Source organism: Pholcus phalangioides, unplaced genomic scaffold, assembly GCF_987345545.1.
Source record: "Pholcus phalangioides strain wild (caught in Gottingen) unplaced genomic scaffold, Ppha-v1.0 ptg000011l_1, whole genome shotgun sequence".
NCBI lineage: Eukaryota > Metazoa > Arthropoda > Arachnida > Araneae > Pholcidae > Pholcus > Pholcus phalangioides.
This window is the reverse complement of record NW_028301604.1, coordinates 34,180,821-34,202,761: the sequence shown is the minus strand read 5'-3', so window position 1 is coordinate 34,202,761 and position 21,941 is coordinate 34,180,821. Positions and strand designations below refer to the sequence as shown.

At 38.2% G+C, this 21,941-nt stretch overlaps 1 protein-coding gene across 1 annotated transcript in view; it reads right to left on the bottom strand.

Annotated features, from left to right (window-relative positions):
• The window catches only part of Sap47 (Synapse-associated protein 47kD), a 163,868-nt gene that overhangs the window by 54,953 nt on the left and 86,974 nt on the right, over positions 1-21,941 (bottom strand). The window contains exon 5 of the mRNA XM_089239499.1: positions 17,136-17,227. Coding sequence (XP_089095625.1) covers positions 17,136-17,227 — 92 coding nt within the window. The remainder of the gene's footprint in view (positions 1-17,135; positions 17,228-21,941) is intronic.

Below are 21,941 nucleotides of genomic sequence, written 5' to 3'. Positions count from 1 at the left end.
GCAATAATTATGGTAAGAAGAGAAAACAACATAGTTTCGATGTCTGGGACTTCATTTTAGTCAGGACACATTTTTGTTTCAATGAACTGTACCATTTTAAGGGTACATTCCCGGTTAAGTTTTATATTTCCCAATGTAAATTCATTAAACAGATGACAATAATGATATGAGAAGAAATTGGAAAAATTTATAAATGATTAATAATAATTAGCATGGTCCACCTGCTTACACTTCATCGTGGCTTGAATCATATTAAACAGACATACATTTGTCATACTTTTAAAGTATTTCATCATCTTTATCAAATATATGTTGCAATTCTATTACTATGATCATTTTTCGAATCTTTTATTGCTGTTTTTGCTTAATGTAAATAATAGAAGTAAAAGAATCAAATACTGGGATTCCCAGAAATAAAGAAAAACATTCTGAAACACGTTAGAACTGTATTTGAAAATGTAGATTATTTTTAAATAACTGCAGTATATTCCGCTTAACGTTCCCACTTAGAAAGTTTCCTCGCTTAGTACGACTTACTTTCTCAATCCTAACTTTCACTAACACTTATCAAAATTTCCTGTTTAAGGCACTTTGCCACCTACAATGTTTTTATGATGAGTTTTTGGAAACCGCTATAAGTGGGACGCACTGTACATGAGCTCTTGAATGTTATTGCGCATGAACTCTGTTCATGAAACAAAATATCTCTGTCAGTACTGTACTAAATGAGTAATTAGATTGAGGAAAAGAAATCAGAGAGAGATAGATGTCTTACCTTTTTTTTTTGGAAGTTCAGTAGTAAAAATTCCCAAAATTTAGAGAATTTATACATTGTATATCCATCTTCCAGAATATATGAGAGAATGATACAGATGGTGGGGTTTGAAAATTTCGAAGAGGTACTCAAGCCTCCCTAGGGAAACATGACAGTTCAGAGGTTTCCGGGAAGGCATGCAAATATAACTCTGAAGGGCAGTGGAAATTGCCTCGATCTGGGGAAGTCATCATCTAGAGATGTCTATGCTACAAGCTACTATCAATAGTGGAAGCACTGCCGGATGACCTTGTGTGCACTATTGGTACCTCCACACCAGATGGTAACTCAAAGAAGAGGGGAGGTTTTCAAGGGGAAAAAATTACTAGATTTCTTTTGTGATGTTCCTTTTCATTTGATGAATTAAGCATGTTTTTTTTCCTTAGCTAATGTAGCCCTGTTATTCTTTATTGGCAGGATGAAAAACCCAACTTTTTCCAGTGGTAAAGAATGCGACCACCTGCATATACACTCTTTTCCTCTTTGAAATAAGTTAATGCCATACCTAATAACACTAAAAATTATATTATAGGGGCTTTAAACTGAAAGTCTCCTTTCAGTTTCAGGTAAATTCTCCTTTAATAGTTTAAGGGAAAAAATTTAATTTCAATAAAAAATTTCCAAAACATCTGCTGAGAAAGGAAAGGATTTCTTTTGGAAAAAATTTGGCCGCTGAAATTTTTAACCCGGTGTGATCAAATTTCTTGCACATCCCAAGTCCGGCCCTGGATCAACTGCTTGAAAGAAAAGCAAAGGAAGCAGAAGTTATATTGTATACATAGGCGTAAACTTCTATACGGCCCATGGGCCCGAGGCCCCCCCCCCCAACATTTTTGAAGACGCGGCTCAGCCCCCCCAAAAATTTGTATGAATATGGCTTATTCATTTTGCAATGATGAAAAATTTTTTTTTAACCAAAAGTTGTCCTAATTATGAATTAGTTAATGGAAACAATCTGCTCAAAATTTTAGTTCTTTTAAAAAATCTGGATGGTCTTTGGCTTTCTTGTTCCATGACAATACGTTTATCTCATTTCTTTCCTGCCGTTCAATCCCCAATTGCACCCTCCATCGGTTCCAATCCTTACTGCCAGAAGGAACGGCTGAGAGGAAGATTCTTTGAGGTGTTGAGGGGGCTCTTTCTTCTTTGCCTGTGGCAAAAACTGAGTGTCTCTTCTTTTGTTCACTGCGACCGGAGGACGGCCATGGCGCCGACATGAAAATAAGCCCAAAGATGCATGGTGGGGGGGAGGTTGAAAATTGGGAAGCAATGATATTGAAACCAAAATAAATTACACTCTATAAAGAATAGGTGCCAGAACCTAGAGGCTGAGGCCATTTGAGTCCCCCCCCCCCCCCGCCGCAATAAATTTTGTAAGGGGACTGAGCCTCCCCAGTAATTACTGCAAAAAACCATTGTGCAATGCATTCTCCCTCTCCTTCGTACACGCTTGAGTCCCGTATATGCGGGAGGACCAATAACTTTTAGGGCCCCCCCCCAATGTTTTTTTGAAAAATATTGGGGAAAAAAGCACATTCTAAATGCCCATTCATAACAGATCTTGAGGACCGATGCCGAAACATTTTTCAAGCCCCTTTACAACAAAATTTGACTGGGGGTGGGGGTAGAACATAGAATCAAATAAACAACAAGTGAATTATAATATTGATTTTAAAAAAGGAAATGAAAAAGAAATGATAATTTTTCAAAGGTCCAAGACCAACCCCTCGACCGGGATTTATTGGCCCATTCGTTAAGTCACCACTACATTTTAACAATTAATACAAAATATTATCTTTATAACTAAGGGATTCCTGAACTATTTACGTTCGCAGCACTCATGGAAATTTTAAATGTTGCCCAACACCTCAGCCAACGTCTTCCTAAAGAGTGTAGTCAACACCATAACCCTTGTTTTGTGGAACAGATTTGCACCCTCCACTAATATAATTTGACTGGCTCTTCGTTTTCGTAAGAATGCTCATTTAGGAAAGAAAATTAGAATTTTTTTTTGAATTTTTGAGTAGGAAAACTGAACATCCTAATCTAAATTGTGCATGTGTATCAATAAAAATTGTACAAACAGTATAATTTTTATTGATGAGGTGACTGAAAAGGCAGTGACAGCAACGCCAATGAGGTATGTGATATCCCCGTCCCCCCAACGTTTTCTCCCCATCTGGTTGGGAATTTCGAAGATGAGAAACGAAACTAAAATTAATTCAATAAAAAGTTATCAATTAGGTCATTGCAAAGATGGCCTACTACACATCATCGGTGGGGGGGGGGGGGAGATAGCCTACAAGTTGGCTACAAGACTCATTCATTCATAAGAAAAATATCGCTCACAAATTGAAAAGAATTTCTTCAATTTAAAAAGTAAAAATTAATCTTCAATTACCTAAGGAAGCAGGTTAGCCACCCCTTTATAAATAGTGAAATGCATGCACAATATCTGTATGTAAGTGCCGCAAAATGTATCTATTTAAAGTTCAATAAATCATAAATGGTCAGTCCTCGGTATAACGTCACTCGGGGACCAACTAAAAATGACCGGAAGCTGCGATAACTTGATAACGAGTAATCCCATTTCCCTAATTTTGTTGGCAAGAACTATAAAAGAGATGTTATAGGCATCCCCTATCCTGCATCAGGGCCTCAGACTGGGGCCTTTGGTGGATATAGTGAATTTTTCGTGTGAAAAACAAAAAATGATAGTGGGGGGGGGATCGTCCCCCCACACTGGAGCCCTGTTAGTCCAATACCTTCTAAAGCATCTTGCTCTAGAAGGTGTTGGTTAGTCCCACCGTTGAGCAGGGGGGGGCATGTTTATAGTGCAATGTATGTCTGATGATAATAGTTATGACTTCACAACGAGATCTTTGGTCGAGAGATCTTTTCAAGCCTCTCTCTCGGTCATCCGTTTATAAGATTTCAAATTGAAAATTAATTCAACAAAGAAAAAATTATAGGTTTTCTTTCCATGTTTAGCGAGAAAATTCTTTTTCTATGAACACAGGACCATAGCGTGCCTTTTCAGGGCCCCCAGGGCACACTTTTTCTGGGGGCCCTTGGAAAGGATTATTATTATTATGCAAAATAAATGTACATTATTTTGTGGCGTCCAATTAGACATGTGGCCCTGGTGCAATGCCCCGGTTGCCCCAGCCTAGTTAGGGGGGCCTGTATGACCATATAGTAGTTATTCCAGACAACCAGCTTTCGCGGGTAGATAGGACAAGGCAAATTGCTTTGGGACAAGATCAAAGAAAAGCGTTGGGTCGCAATCAGGATTAACCATTGAGGACAACAAAGCACGTACTTCTGACACGGGCATCAGAAAAGAGCAATCACTAATTTATTTTTTCTTAGCTGAGGATTGTTTACTGTCTCTGTAGATCGGCTGGCGACAGAAGTAGAAAATGCCATCAGTGAATCCTCTTGAATGCACTTCTGTATTACTATGCCTGTGACAGATACCCATTATGAGTTTAAAAAAAAAAAGAAAAAAAAAAGGAGAAAACTGTTCAACAGAATACACCCCAACCCCCCCTCACTTGTTAACTTGGGAACTGGTTGACGGGTCTATATCGCTTCCTGTACGATTTGTTTGTACACCCCTCTGGAGGTAGCAATGTATTATATGATAGCAATAATGAGATGGATGTCGTAGTTTTCCTGTCAGCGGCGCTTTGACTATTTTTGTTCCACTGTAGAAATTTAGTAGCCTTTCTAGAATACAACTGCCCTGAAGCGAGGCGGAGCATACACAAACACACACACATATATATAGGCGAATTCCGAACAAAGACGCACACGAATGGGCAGCCAGATGTATTGGAAATTTTTCCCTGAGGAAGCGTGAGAACTTTCCCGAAATTTTCAGTCATGGATACCGCCATCTAACTGAATCATGTGTTTATAGGCGTTTAAGTAACACACATCTATGTGTCCCTCCTTCAGGAAGCTAGCACAGTGTTATATTTTTATTTGTCCAGATGTACTAACCATGAGAAAAAAACGAAGAATAAAAGACATCCGAAATGTTCACAAAAGATGAATTCGGTTGGTCAAATCACCATTTGACCAGCAGAACTATAGTAGTTACAAAAGGTAATTGCCGACAAATGGTTGCGCACGAAGACGTGAGAAATTTTTCTGTACAGAGTTGACAATACCGAAAACAGGATTGTCATATTAACTATAGCATATAAGAAGAGGAAGAAACATCCAGTTGTTTTTGAATACAAGTGTCATCGTTGAGTGTTCATGTTACAAATTTTCAAGTCAACACTGATCGATTGTCGCATCCTTACTCATCCTTCATGATGAAGGAATCATCATCAAAGCCCAATTTGTAGCAGAGCAACAATAATCTTGGTAAGTACAACCTCATTAGCAGTTTCTCTAATTTTTTGGGAATTTTGCGATTGCATAAAATGTTTATACAGATATTCTTGAGGCCAAAAGCTTTTACGACAAACATTGTTTGGAACAAGATGACTAAAGAAATCGAAAGAACAGTAGAACCTCGATTATCCGAGGGTGGATTATCCGGAGTTCAGAAATTACAAAACTACGAAAGGTGAAAGAAAACCGACCATGAAATTATTGATCAGACAACACAAGAGATTTTGGTAATAATATTCGGTGATAGTGATTAGAAGAATGGGAACAGAGATTGTTATTGAAGTTATGATCAGTTAGATCAGAGTATCCTATAATGGGCAATATCGCCCCTTGGGGGCATGGAAAGGTCCGGGGGGGGGGGGATTGAGAAAAAAACAAATTCTGAAGAGGAGGACGATGAAACAAAAAGTTTGGAAAACTGCGAGTTGGATTATTCAAATTTGTTTTGCTTAAACAGTAGTCTCTAATAACAAGGAACAAAATAAGTCGAAAATAATTTGTGTAAAAAAACATCTTATGACACCCAAATTTTTTGGTTTTTCTGCAAGTCAGGACCTTTGACTTGAAGTGCCCCTAGAAAAAAGTGGACAATTATAACCCTGCATAAATAGGGTCAAAGACGTTTAGTTTATTAGCGAATAGAGTAAATACTGTGCTGTTTAAATTAAATGGGCCACTTCATGCAGAAATTAGGACCGGTTCAGAAACTATATAATTGTATAAATAGGTTCTTGAGTGTATTTTTTGAGTAAATTTAAATGTGAGTATTTGACATGAACAACATGAGGATACAAGAAATATTTATTTTAAATCAACGAAATGTATAAATATGCGTTTCATTCGAACTGTTTGCTATTGCTGCTATGTTTGGTTATTCCTGGTGATTTAAACCGTGGTTTTCGATAGGCTGTAGTCAGCATTACATGATTGAAAATTTTTATATCGTTAGATTATTAAGTTATTTTTGTTAAAATTAATTTTTAGGATAAAATATGAATGGCATATCTATCACGTGGGTGTTTATGGGCAAAACTGATACCAATTGATTTATTGAAAATGATTGCAAATAAGATAATGCTTGACCAAAAATAATTACCGGTCCTGCAGGTCCTTCAACGTTGAAATTTTTTACATACATCAGTAGTATATGAGCAAAAAAACACTATACGTTGAATATAAGTGTTATACAAATACTAAAATTTTGGTTAATAAGCACTCGCTCAGACGTATATTATATGTAAACAAAGATTTTCCCCCTTCTGATTTATGAATTTAAAAAAATGTATTTATACTTTTACTGATATCAGTATGACTTCAGTATTCTACTAATACTGAAGTGTTTGTTGTTAACAAAAATAAGCGAGCTGCTATGCCAATGGATTTTTAAACGTTTGCTATCTGCAGCACACCTTAATATTAATAGCAACTGATCACCTATGTTGGCCAAATAAAATCGAAACCAATGTTTTTATACCCTCTTATGGTTCTCCTCCATAAAACGTATTGAAAATTATTTTTTTTCCAGAAACCAATGTAAATTGGCACTGTTAGCATATTTTTAAGTGAAACAATACATCATCACAGCAATTTAATTAATTATACTGGATTTAACTAGCTAAAATAATTAATTAAGGGTAAAATATAGTCTGCCTTAATTTTAATGTTATCTATAAACAGATAGAATTTTGCTCAGCAAAGTTGAATAGTTTCGTCCTTGAATTTTATTTCCATTTCCCTCAATTTGGTGCTATAATATAAATCTCTGAGCACGTAAAATTGGGACAGCTCTCAAATATGACACCAACAAGGAATCAGCTTTTTCTAGATAGATAAAAATTATTGTACTTATATAGCTGTACTTTGTACTGAAATGACACTAAAGGATGTACTTTCTGAAATACCAAAAAACCTGTTTGTGTTTTTTGACCATTTACCATGTCTATTCAAAAATCAACGGGACTATATAGGGTTAATGCGCAAAAAAGTTGCTCTTCCTTCATATTTTTTTAATTGATGCAATAAAATTATTGCATCATTGATTTCATAATGAGATTATCACCATACCAGATATTATCTACACCAAACTTTTGTCATTAATTACGCAATAATAATTTTCTCATTATTAATACGTGAAAGAGCTCAGTATGGTGTTGCATTTTTCCTCTCTTTAAACACTGTACTCACTCAGACATTTTAATATTTTTGTTTTGTTTGTTTATATTGAATTTTTTGCAAATCAAATACGGTACTCCTGTACTATATTGAAATGCACATTATTGAACACAAATGAAATGAAATTAAGTATTTCTGCTCGAAGAAATGCCGACCAACAAAAAACCAAAATATCAAATCGTAATATTTTCAGTGATTTTGTCCTCTTCCCCCCCCCCCACCTCTAAAGAGAAAAGGAAATGAACATGAAGTAAAATCATTTGTCAAACATTTTATATGATAGCGGCTCTGGCTGCATAAGCCTATATGACCATGCTTTTTGAATTTTTCATCGAGTATAAATTTCAATACTGTTTTAAAACATTGAATGATTCCTGTTTTGATGTCATTTGAATATAGCCGATCTTGACAAATCAAAAACTATGTAGGAAACAGCCATATTCCTGAAGAGCCAAGCATGGTTTTTGCTGAAGAAAAACGGTCCAAAATGATGTTTTTTAGATTTTTTCAGGACTTACGGAGACCCCCCCTCCCTCCCATGTTGAAAGCCACACTGTTTTCGTCATCCTATGATTCCACTCTAGCAATCACATGCATGCAGAGAATGTTTGGTGCCGATACCGATTTTCTAGTCGCCATGGTGACCTGGAGCCCGAGACTTGTCAAGCCCTGATATATAGGGACAGGGTTCGTACCCTCCTTGAAAATCCTTGGAGAAAAAGTTCATTTTCAAGTCTTTAAAAGTCCTTGAAAAAAATCATAATCATTTTCAAAGTGTTCCTGCGGATGTGACCACGGAATGGAGGTGGCTTCAACAATATCTGTTGCAAGTTCCGAAATGAACTGACTGCTAACGGAGGTTGATTGTTGACCATAGATGCACGCAAAAACAGTTCTTTAAAACAGAACTGATTTTTTTCAAAAGAGCTGAACTCGATGCTTTATTGAATTTTTTCTTGAATATAGAAATCGAACAACACAGACAAATTTTTTTGTTTAAGTTTATAAATAACGCATTTTTGTATTTCAAATCTTGAAAGGAACATCACAAGAGTGCTTGAGGTTTATGAAACAGCAATGTTATGTCAATCTTAGTGCTGTATTTCGAGTAATTTTTTTTTGTAATATAATTTTTTCTTGATTTCAATTTCATGAAATATGGTTTTGAATTACAATAATTTTTAGTTTTCTTAGGGAAATTTTTGCGGAAGAGTAAGGTAGAGATAACGTTTCAGTTATGAGATTTTTGCATTTATACGACGCTTTGACCCGACTGTTCGGCGACGTGCTTAAAAACCACGTTTATACGACGCGACGAATAACCGAGGTTCCATTGTATGGGGCTTGAGCCCCCCCAACATTTTCAATAACTTTACGCCCTTGATTGTATATACATATAACAGACATGCTCACCCTTTAAGAATTCTAAACGATGGTGAAAACGTAAGAGTTTGGAATTTCAATAAGAAACAATAGGAACCAGCAAAGAAGGTTTCAGCTATCACAAATGTCCAAGATCATACATAGTGAAGATACCCTGTGGTAGAATTCTGAGAAGAAACAGAAGTTATATTCGATAATCACGATGCCAAACTTTCACATTCAATACTTCACAAGAGTTTGATGGCCTGAACATCAGTTCTCAAAACTATCAATATATCCAAAATGATCCTCATGCACTGCAATATACAAATACGATATACAACACTGCAACATACAGATATAAATCAAACTACTGCTCAATTTGCAAGAATTTATAGGCATCCAATTTATTTGAATCGCAATGTAACTTGAAAAGCTTAAGACAGGGATGTCATGTATTTAGTTACATACATATTAATTAATATGCTCATGCACAGATTTCCAACTGGTGTTCCGTGAAAGCTTTTTTGGGATTCTGCAGAATAAATCCATGACGTTGATTTACATTCTGATTTTTGACAAAATTGTTGATACTCGTGAAGCTGTTGTTCTTTATTGAAAATTCTGAGAATAAAGTATGCAAATTAGGAGGTGGAGTTCCAGCATATCTTTTTACCTGAGGTCCCATAACACCTTAATTGATTAGGTATCATTTGTATATTTCCACCAAAGTTGCTCGTACCAGCGCTGCTGATTTGTTTTTTTTAGTTTTTTTTCCCTTGTCTTAAAAAAATTGACCTAGTGATGCTAACATTGCAAACCGTTTTTTATTTCTTTTATTTTTCTGGTTTTTTTTTCATTTTTGAAGTTTTTTTTACTTTTTGCCCACCTTGTATATAAATTATATGATAATTATAGCAAAAAAATATAAATATTCATCTCAGATATTTGTCAGGTACAATGTTTTTTCCCCCAATTTTTCAGCAATTTTAATAACAACACTTGAACCGTCTAAAGCCGCTTTGATGTTTCGATAAAATATTGTTAACCTCAAGGTAGTGCATAAGGCGATAGTTGACCATACGTTCCATGAGCTTACATAGACAACTGGTCAAAGCAATAGGTCTGTAACTGTTAGGTTGCTGAGGATTTTTGCCAGGCTTCGGGAATGCAAGAACTATGGCTGCTCGCCAGGTCTCAGGAAATGAATGACTGACCCAGATCCGATTGAATAAAATAAGTAAATGTGACAGTGATTCGGGTGAGAGATGCCGAATCATGGAGTAATGAATGGCATCGGGCCCTACAGCTGAGTCAGGACTTCGCTGCAAGGCCGTCGTCAGTTCATGAAGGGTGAACAATGAATTGTACCCCTCTGGTGTAAAAGGCCGAAAGGTGTACGATGTACGTTCGGCTGATGATTTAATGGGATGAAACGATGGGGGATAGTTCGCATAATGATAGATCTATTGCAGTGAAACTATTGTTTGGGGAATGGAAATGAGTGAAACTGCCATCATTCATGATGGCGAGGTCCATGTCATCTAACAGACGTTCAACCATTTCCCCACGAGGGGTGTTGCTGTTAGAACCCCACATCATGTTATGAGCATTGAAGTCTCCAAGAAGAAAAAATGGTGGAGGCAATTGATCAATCAGATCTTCTAGATCTCTCTGTAAGATGGTGTCATTTGGTGGCAAATAAATGGAACAGATGGTAATTCTCAGGCCTGTAGAGATTTCCACCGCGATGGCTTGCAGGTTCGTATGCAGCGTTAAAACGTGCGACGACACATGATGTGGAATCAGCAGAGCAACATCGCGGCAAGCTCTACTCCCGTCATCGTAATCGATACGGAACAGGGAATGTCGCCTGATGTTCCATGTCTCCGAGGGCTTCGTAAAAATTTCCTGGAGTGCCACGCAAACAGGATGATAACGATTGATCAAATCCTTGAGATCTTCATAATTGGATCTAAGACCACGAATGTTCCATTGAATTATGTTGGCCATAAATTAAGTAGAAGTAGACGGTTCAACGTCTTTGAATTCATTCCGGTCTAGTTTCCGGCGAGTACCACCAGTTTGTGATCAGTACCACCAGTTTCGGATTATCAAGATCCATATCACCAATTGACTTGTCATCAATTAGTGATACATTCTGGAGGGTGGGACATTTAATTGCTCTCTGTATCGCTTTTCTTGAATATCTGGTCTTTAACTGTTTCTTTTTAGATTTATTTCCAGAATTGATCTTGGGTTTAGTACCAGATTTTTTGAATGTGTTAGCCGTTGCTTTTTCCGCTTCTTCTTCGGAGGTAGTGGACTCGCTCTGGAATCCAGCGGAGCAACAGCAGCCACAACTATTGCATGGTTGATTGGATGAAGTTTGAGTAGATGTGTTAGCTATTGGTTCGGTCTGAGTTGTAATAGAAACTATGGTGATATTGTTAGTAGTCGGTGAAGGTGTAGTCATATTGGCATATGATTTACCAACTATTGGGGCTTGGTTAGATGTTACGAGACGACGTGCTTCAATATACGAGATGTTATTAAGGACCTTGATCCTCTGGATCTCTTTTTCTTCATTCCATTTCGGACACTTTCTGTCAAATGCGGGGTGATTGCCACCGCAATTGACGCACCTGAAAGATGTTGAGGTGCAGTTGTCCGAAATGTGGTCCTTCTCACCGCATTTTGCGCAGGTGGGTTGACTTCGGCACGCCGTTCTTGAGTGACCGAATTTCTGACAGTTGGAGCATCTTACAGGGTTAGGTATATATGGCCGGATTTTGAGGCTGTAATAACCGATCTTAATATCTTTCAGCAATGTTGGCGATGAGAATGTAAGGATTATGCTGCGTGATGGAACTGGGGTGCCATCTTTGCGGCTCATGATATGTTTGGCAGATGTTACGCCTTGAGACGCCAGCTCTTCTGTTAGTAGTTCTTCATCCATGTTAATCAAGTTAGTGTCTGAAATGACACCACGTGAATAATTCAACGTGGGATGTATTTTGACTGTTATGGGAATGTTTGCAAGAGACGTGAGCTTTTGAATGAGTTCGGATTGTTTGGCTGTGTTAGTTTCAATTAGAAGGTCTCCTGAACGAAGAGCCTTCACTGATTTTAATGTGCCTATTGCGCCATAGAGAGCTTTGTCTATTAAGAATGGTGACACTTTGGCCAGCAGTTTATCAGTGTCAGTACAATGCAGGAAGAAAAATGAAACAGTATGAGCAGGATCAGTGACAATAGTTTCACTCATAGCAGTTCTTTGGCGTTTTGGTGCATTTTGATTTTTCCCCATTTTGGAGATAATGTCTTCGGCCCCTACCGACCATGCCCACCATGGAGCCCTACAAAGGGACGCGCACACGTAACCGATGAAGGTTAGTAGCAACGCCAGGTTAGGTAGGAGCTATACACCACCGAAGCAGGCGAGCAGACGCGTTCAAGATCCAAGATCGCCGTGAAGCAGCACCAACAAACCTCAACGACGTCCGGCAGGCCCAGCCCCTCTACCTGCCCAGTAGTGTAACCCCTTCAGCCACTGAGGCGACCAGCCGATTGACCCAGACGAGGCTAATCCAGGCCTCCTGTTTCGGCTGAATCCGAGGCCAAAGCTAGCGCATCAGGCTAACCAGGTTCCCCATCTCCAGCCTTACGGGTCTCCACGCACGGCAAACACGCAGGTAGCGTCCCAGATAGGGCATACGCTAAAAGCAATGCCCCGTCTGGGAGGACCCCTCCCCACCTAAGCGGGGCCCACAATGAAGGGTTATACATAAAAGACGGGAACAGGACAAAACGAGACGCAAGACAAGTACTGTAAATGTGTAGAAATAAACATGTAATCTGGGCTATTGAAGGTGAAGGATATGAGCACAAATAAGCGAAGACAATGACATGTGATAGATTTAGCATTACCCAGGGTGCACCACGAGGAGGCCTATCACATTACACCCCTCCTTTTTTTTTAAATTTCCTGTCCAATGGTTCTAAGATTTTAACTTTCAAAATTAAAAGTATTATGGTGTGTAGGAATTTATTGAACAGCTACTGAAAAGGAAGAGGTATGCTGTGATTGCATAGGCATATGCAGAATTTTGTCGGGGGGGGGGGTAAGTTTTTTCCTGCAAAGTAATACAATAATCTGGGCTTGAAAGGGGGTTAAAAAAATCAACCCTCCCTTTTGCATACACCAATGTGTGACTGTATGCTCGGGTAACAATCTACTGTTTGAGAACACAAATGAACAGTAACAGAGCATTATGATGAGGATTAGGTATTGAGAAGTTCAGTAAGAAAGAAGAGAGTGTGAGTTGGGATTAGTACCATTAAAGACGTCGAAAGTGATGTACTGAGTTTCCAATAAATTTAGTTTTAATCGTAAAAATACCCAGAGTTCATTGCTTTAGCCACGGCTACTCCTGTGAGAGAGAAAAGGTCAAAAATCTTTCAACATTTTCACTCTACCGTAATGTTTTATCTAAAATGAAATACAATTTTGCTTACTGGGACACAGAGTCCCTCGATCCTGTGAAAACATAAAAAAGATAAAAATTCATTAGATGGATGCTAAAGGGTTGAAAATCAACCAATGTTCATAACTCAAAATTAGACATTCTAGCCACCTGAATGATCAACTTTAATAGAACTAGTGAAACCTCTCTTTCTCAAAAATTCTATTTCTCAAAAAACTGTTTCAAAAAATGAAAAATCCTTGCATTTACTGTACTAAGTCAATGCATTTTCACCTCTGTCTCGAAGTAATTTTCGGAAAACTCTATCTCGAAGGCCATGCCCAATGATAGTAAAAAGAGCACACGGAAATTAATTTTTTTCGCACTAATTTTGGTTTTTCTCCGGAGGTGAAAGAAACTGTTTAAAAAAGGCTTATTCGTATTACAGTTAATTGTCTTACTGGATCTTGTCAATCATAGGCAGATACTACATAATTGACAAGGGTGGATGGCTTGTTCAGCATGGCAAAAAGTCAGCCAACAGACAATTCAAAATGACTTCAAGAAAACTGCGGGTTTGGAACCAGTCATTTCAGTGATGAAGGATCAAATCTGGTTCACCAAAATTTCAAAACATTGGGACATTACTGAAACACACTTGAAACTAGAAATTTTATTCATTTTTCAATTTTTTAGAAATGAACCAAGTTCACTACAAACTTGCAGCACCTTGACTGAAACTGAAATGTGTCCACCCCCGGGTGACAAAAATACAGATGATTTAGAGGAACTACAACAAGTAACAGTGAAAACTGCCAAATATTCTGCAAAAATGCGGAGGTATTTTCTGGAGTAAACTGAGAAGAAAGGACCCGAAATATTTGTAGCTCTTGCTAATATGAACGAAATTTTGAAGTCTCTAAGAGCAAAAACTATGAATCGATATAAACTTACTGATTATTTTAAATAAAGTATGTGAATAAAATTTAATTCAGCAAAAAAGGAATTTGAAAGCATTTCAGTGTATTTGCATACAGTGTGACTTAATATTGAATGTGTAACTGATTTTGTAACCAATAATGTCATTAGTATGTAGTAAAATACAGTACAGTAATTTTTAAGTTTTTATCAATCGAATTTTTCATTTTTCTCCCTTTTTGACGTGTTTTTCCTCTCTTACCAGAAAAACTCTATTTCTTGAAAACTTTCTATCTCGAAGTTTTTTTCCATCCTATCAGTTTCAAAATAGAGAGGTTTGACTGTATATTAAGTGCATAGTGCAATATCATTTTTTGCCGGAAATTTCCGAAAATCCTAAAAATTCCCGACTCTAAATAAACAAACAACAAAAAATAATTTTGTAAATTTCAAGCATAAAAAAATTTTGACGATACTCAAATATCAGAAAATAATGGTCTATTATTGTAAATCTACCATAAATGAAAATAGAACTCCATTTGTAGCACAAGTTCATTTAGAAAATTCGCCTGAATTAAAAAAATAAAATGCTATATAATTCATGAAAGCATAAAAGATTAGGATGACATGCAAATTTCGGAAAAAAATATTGATCCATCAAACGGATGCTAAGGGATTGAGGCGCCACTCAGTAAACTGCATAATACAGTCAGAGGCGGCTCCAGACATCATTTTGGCGCATAAGCCGCACTAGTTAAACTACCATGAAAACTCCCAGCGGTGTTCCACTTTTTCTCATCGCGAGACATGGGGGAATTTTCAGCTACTTGGTTTCGGGGTGAGATGTCGATCAATGGACCATCAATTTCTAACACTGACGAGTTTGTGACATAGGCAGGAAAACGTCAATATTAGTGATTCGGTAAAAAATCGTATTTTTAGAAGCGAAAGCATACAATTGTATTAATTTGCTAAAATGGTAATACGATAAAATAGTAACGTTGGCAGGTATGCACAACCATTGGATGTTCTAATCACCTCCGCTGCTTTCAAATTACAAAGGAAGAATTTTTTCTTTCTCTTTTCTCCCTTTTTATAATTGGGGGAAGCTTCCTCTTATTTTTCTACGAAATGATATTCATCACATGGGGAATGCCTATACTTGGAACGATTGTCCCTCCAGAGAAAAAAATAAGGACTTTTTCATATAGGAGTGGCTGTAAAACGTAAAGAGTTATAAGGGCTCTTCCAGAGAAAAATAATAAGTTAGGACTTTTTAAGGACTGCACGAACCCTGTCGTTGACCCCTGCATTCAATTCACAATAGAGGAAGAAAACAATAACCAACTAGCATTCCTGGACGTCCTGGCCATTCATCACGAACAAGATTTCTCTACCACTGTTTTCTTTCATAACCCCTCCTCCCACACACACACAACCTCTCTGCTCATCCTGTCACAAAAATATGCCTCTTTCCCTACATCTATGACGAGAGCCATTAAGATCTTGCTCCTCACAGATGCTACTTGAAGCTGAACTCGATATTGTTGCATTATACCTCCACGCAATAGCAGTCTATCATGGCTACAGCAGCTATGTAATTGACAACCTACACAGCAAATTAATCAGAAATACTTCTGCAACCAAACCTAAACATGAACACAAAAATTCGCTTATTTTGCCTTTCTTTCCAAAAACCAGCTAAGGTATTGCCAAAATCCTCCAAAAATAAAATTTTTCTGTGATTTTCACCCTCATCAATAAAATCAGCTCTAAATTAAAAGATCCCAACAACTGACTCAACCACTGGAGCATCTACAGCATTTCATGCCAATGCAGATTATCATATATAGGTCAAACTATAAGCATTTCCTTAAATGCAGTTTAAATGACCATAGAAGATATGTAACCAACTGAGACTAACCACTCATCGATAGCCCAACATTGCTGGTTCTTTGACTATAAATTTGACTTTTCATCAGCCAAAATTATACAAAAATGCCCCTCATCATTTGACCTAGACTTGATGAATCATTCCACATGTACAAAAACTCAAACCAACTGGTCAATGACTTAACTAGCACACTACCCTTCTCAAAAATCTGGCGCACACACACACACACACAACAGTTTCTACAATAAATTTTTTCTCAATCAGCATCACTATCATGTTCTTGTCTGTGATTAGCTCCATCATTTTTCTTTACTCCTTTTTCTCATGTTGCCTGTCATTTCATTTCGATGCTTTGTCATGAAAAGCAAGTAACTCCCGCTGTATGGAGTACTTGCCTTTTTTTATCTTTCTTACTCTTATTCTCTGCTATTGAATAAGGAACTTCATACAGTTCCAAAACGCATCTAGCTATAGTTCTCTTATTATTTTGGGTTTAATTAAGTTGATTTTTCCGTGGTATATTGTCTCACCCAAAAGGTAATTTTTCTCTACTCCAAAATATCTCGGGTTCTTAACATGCTTTTATTTCCAATGTGGCAGTTATAATGTGGATCAGGAAACTTTTCAAAACCACTTAAAGGGTTAAGATCCTATAGTTCGCTATATAGGCATCAAGGAAAAATGGCAATCTGATTATTCCAATATATATATTTTTATGTGAAATACATTTTTTTACTGTGATTTGTTGCAATCCTTCATTTTTCCACCCTCCAGCAGTTTTAGCAGTGGTAATTATTGAATTGTATTTAAGACAATAAATTTAATTTTTCAGCAAAATTTTGTGATATCCTGCATTTTGGATAACATTTTCGTGGATGATGTATGGTAAACCTAAGTATGATGGTGTAATACTTGTTTGAGCCCATACCATTATTACTGTTATTATACATCAATTACAACAGCTGAATAATAATTTTTCATTCAGTTAGAATAAAATTATCAAGTCTGCCTGCAGACCATAGGTTGAGATACGCTACTGTAGAGTAACAAATAAAATAGGAAAAATTATTCTTAAATCACAAAATGAAAGAATGCATACTTTTCTGCTGGGCCATGGTGGATAACCTACTGGACTGTTTCAGTAATGATACACGATAGAAATAATTCCTCCAGAAGTTTTCTTCAGTGACTCTAAAAAAAATATTAATCTATTGAGCATATACATTCATTGAACACAAAAATAAATATAAAAAATAAATTCAAAAATCATGAGTTAAGGTATACAGGAAAGTTTTATTTCAAATGATAAAAACATTGATATTTTATATTTTTAAAAAAATATATAAATATATAATTAGATAAGTAAACACTTTTTCCATGTCTAATGCAGAGCTTCATAAATCCCAGGCACCATAGCACAGGGTTAGTAACGAAAAATGTTTTTTGATTCAAACTAGAGGGGGGTGTGTGTGTGTGTGTTTTTTTTTTTTTTGTTTTTTTTTTTTGTAAATGAAAATCACCGGCGGTAGATAGGCTAAAAGTGAGGACAACCAATAAGGACAGAGAAGCAGCATAAAATAAAGCATTTTATTGTGTTTCACAAATTTTCCACATGACCTTGTGGAGGACTAATCAGGCTGGGATCTCAGCCGAAGAAACGGTGTGACGAATGAAACGAACATTAATGCTCTGGTGCACGGCAAAGTCCTTTTTACTTTTTCCTTGCCTAGCTCCGGGGATTTTCGTGCTACAGGTGCCATTCCAACGCTATTTAGTGTTTTTCAGTATGGAGATTGCATTCCAATGCAAAAAACTTGGTGTTGCCATTTGATATTTTCGAAATTTTCTCACCGCAACCGTAACTGTTAGAGTGACACTGTTGTTTTCCATACCATTCTTGAGCGCATACCTCAAAATACCTTATGCCAAAATTTCATTCAGTTTCTGTGAATGGTATGATAGTTAGGGGCCCATATGTCGGGATAGTTTTTTTATAATCACCCCGTATATATATATACAGGCCTAGAAGTGAAAATTTGAAAAAAAGAGTAGGAAAAGTAGAAACACCATTGACAAAAAATAGGAAAAAAATAGGAGGGAAAAACTGAATTCCCAAATTATCGTGGCATTTAAAAATGTTGTGCCATTGAGATTCACACCTTACATATTTTAATTATAGTATTATCCATTGATATTTTAAGAAACTCAAGTTAGTTCTCTCTTTCTCTAACGAATTTAAAAATCGTTAATTTCCACAGAATGTGGGATCAAAAACAATGTAAACAGCAAAACTAAAAAGAAATAAATCAAATTTCTACTGTTACTCTAAAAGTTCAATTAATGATCGCGATCCATTTTTCCCCATGCTTTTCAGAGAAAGAAAAAGAACCTGTCTAGGTGCCATAGATATGTAGCACATGCATGCTTAACCCATTGCCCATGGGCTGAATGTGGCCCCGGAGTAATCTGTTGTAGCCCACAGCATCAAATCTAATTTTGCAAAAAATGAACTAAGTGACACATTTCCAGATAGTACAAGAGAACCTGCAGCAGTTTCAGGTCATTCAAGTGGCTCGCGTCACACTTATAGATTACTCAAATTACCCGAGCTGCTGTTCCACTTCACTTACGTGACTTGAGGCACATTCCTAGAGTAACCTGCGATATTGTTCATCTACACTTATGTGACTCACGGCAGAGTTCTAGACCACCCAAATGACCCATGTACATTTACACGTTATTCAAGTGACCCGCGGCACATTCTCTGATGAGTAAATATTTTCCAGCATATTTAGAGATCACTGCGGAACAGTTGCAGAGCACTCAATCGACCCATGAAACTTTTAAAGATCACTCAAGTAACCTGCACCACAGTTAAACATTCTTTAAGTGTGCTGCGGCACATTCCTTGATCATTTAGGTGACCAGTGGAAAATTTGCAGATCACTATGGCACAGTTTCAGAGTACTCAATTGACCCAGAAATATTTACGGGTCAGCTTCAGTGACCTGTGACACATTTCAAAATCAATGAAATGGCCCACACTTTACTGAATGTTGAAGACCCTTGATATAATACCTCCTGGAGTTACACTACATCCGAAGGATACAAAGATTAGAATGACCTGCATATGTTCATAAATGTCTGGTTTTTCCAAAGACACATTTTCTTAAAACACACATGCTAACCTGTGGCCCTCTGAGTTATCTACTGTGGTCCAGGACAAATAACAAAACTACACAAGTGGCCCACGAACGATCATCAAATCATTTAAGTGGGACACATTTCCAGATTACTTCAGTGGCTTGCGCCAGCGCGGTAGCCCGGTCGATACGATGCTCGCCTAAAGTACCAAAGAGTGTTTAGACGTGTCGCGAGTTTGATACCCGGTTCGTCCTTGTCAGAAAACTTTCCTGACACAGGGGTAGAACAAAAAACGGCGACTTGACCGCAGCAAAAAATTGCTACAGCAGGGAGTCCCCCATCGAGGGGTTAACGCACCAACCTCTCAATGAGTATACAAAACAAGCCTGCCGTTCGGAAATCGGCAATAAATTGTAGGTCCCGATATAATTAGCCCTTGTGTGCAGAAAATGACTGCGGTGCGAAAAAAACGATCAGCGATCAGTGGTTTGCGGCACATTTCCAGATCATTTAAGCTGCCAACAGCATATATACAGATCACCTAAGTGACCTGAAGCACATTTCCAGATCACTTGAGCGACCAGCGGCAAACCCCCCCCTCCCACTTCACTTGAGTGGCACGTAGTTCAGTTGCAGGTTACTTTAAGTGGCTAGAGGCACATTTTTTCTTATCATTTGAGTTGCCCTCTGCACGCTTCGAAATCACTTGAGTCACTCGCAGCACACAGTTCACCTAGTGGTCTGCGATACATTAACACTTCAAGTGGCAAGATGCATTTTTTATAGATTATTTTAGTGGCACTCTTGACACATTTCCAGACCACTAAAGTGGCCTGCTACGCACTTTCAGATCATTCAAGTGATTTGTGGCACATTTCCAGATGACTCAAGCGGCGCACGGCACACTTTCAGACCATCTGAATGACTCGCGGCACATTTCAACTTAACTCAACCTTTTGAAGAGTGTGTGGCCACTTCATTGATTTGAAAACATGCCGCGAGCCACTTCACTGATTTAAAAACGTGTCGCGGGCTACGATTAAGTGATCTAGAATAGCACCGCAGGTTATTTGTGTGATCTGTAAATGTGCCGCAGATCACTCAAAGAATCTGGGAATGTACAGTGGGCCACTTGCGTGATTGGGAAATTCGCCTCGGGCTGCTCAATTGAAGTATGAATTCGTCGCAAGTCACTTGAGTGATCTGGAAATATGCCGCGGGTCATTTAAATCAGGTACAAATGTGCCACGAGCCACTTAATTTATTTGCAAGTGTACCGGACCCACTTGAGTCAGGCCATATTTAGGCCATGGGTTAAGCACACGTATGCTTTAAAATAAGGGGCCGTTCAAGTATTATGTCTGCGAATTTTTAGCTATTTTTGACCCCCTCCTTGTGAGAAAAAGTAAGCAAAATTTCGTCAGCGCTGTGCCCCCTTCCTCCTAACGCATATTGGTGAGATCAGAGACGTACGGGGTGGAATCTGGGTTGGGGGCTTGTGGCCCCCCCCCCCAGATGATCAAAAATTTATTTTTTAAAAGAATTAAAATTTTTACAATCAATTTCTGTCAATTTCAATGCTACTTGAAGGCTAAGAACTCAAAATTGCTCAAAAAATTCATTGCGCCCCTACCTCTGAGCCCTTGGTAATCCTTGACCCGCGATAAACATTTGGCCTGTGCGGACCAAATGTGGCCCTGGAGTTATGATGTACCCTGTCCGCTAAGTATTTAGAGACCACTAAAGTGGCTCTGTAGGGAACTCAATGGGGAGAATGTTAGCTCAGGTGCCAACAAACTAGTGAAAAGTTTTATTCATTTTTCGCGCACCGAGTTAGACACCAATAAGAATATTTCATGCTTTTATAAAAAAAAGTGGTTGATGACGTAAGCATCATCCAACTCCCCCCCCCCCCCCCCCGGTCATCAAAAACCAGCAAATCGGAAATTCCCCCCATCGATTCTGACGTAATACTTGAATGACCCCATACGTAAAGATACCCGAAAGTTGGGACGCTGTAGCCCGGTCGATAAGATACTCGCCAAAAGTACCAAAGGATGTTTAGAGGTGTCGCAAGTTCGATACCCGGTTCGTCCTTCAGAAACCTTTCCTGACACAGGGGTACAAAAAAAACGGCGACTTGACCGCAGCAAAAAATCAGGGAGGGTAGCAGGGAGTTCCCCCATCGAGAGGTTAGCGCGCCAGCCTCTTGATGAGTATAAAACACAAGCCTGCCGTTCGGAATCGGCAATAAATTGTAGGTCCCGGTCTAATTAGCCCCCGTGTGCAGAAAATGACCGTGGTGTGACAAAATGATCAAATGATACCTGAAAGTTATTTTCTGAAGGTTAAAAAAAGTGGGTTCCGCCTCCCCCCCCCCCCGCGCCTCCTGTAAAACCAGACGTGGCTCGGGCTCTGTCACCTAAAGAATTGTTTTTGTGTCGTGCGCAACGCGAATCACCCAGCGCAACACGCCGTCCATTCACCAATAAGAAAAGCAGCACGACTGTTTTCCTACAGAGCGCAATACGGCTCACGACAGCACTTTATGCCGGGTGTGATTGGTGAACTGCTTCTGGAGGAGTCAAATGCGCAGCGCGTTTAGCCGATGTTCTCTTCACTCTTGTGTTTTCTTTCCCTTCAAACCGGAGCATGCAGCCGATAGAGCAGCTGACGTCAGGGTCATATACTATATAGCCGTCCTGAGCTGATGCGCCACTCTTGGAAAACACAAATGCGTAACGTGATTATGTAACACATT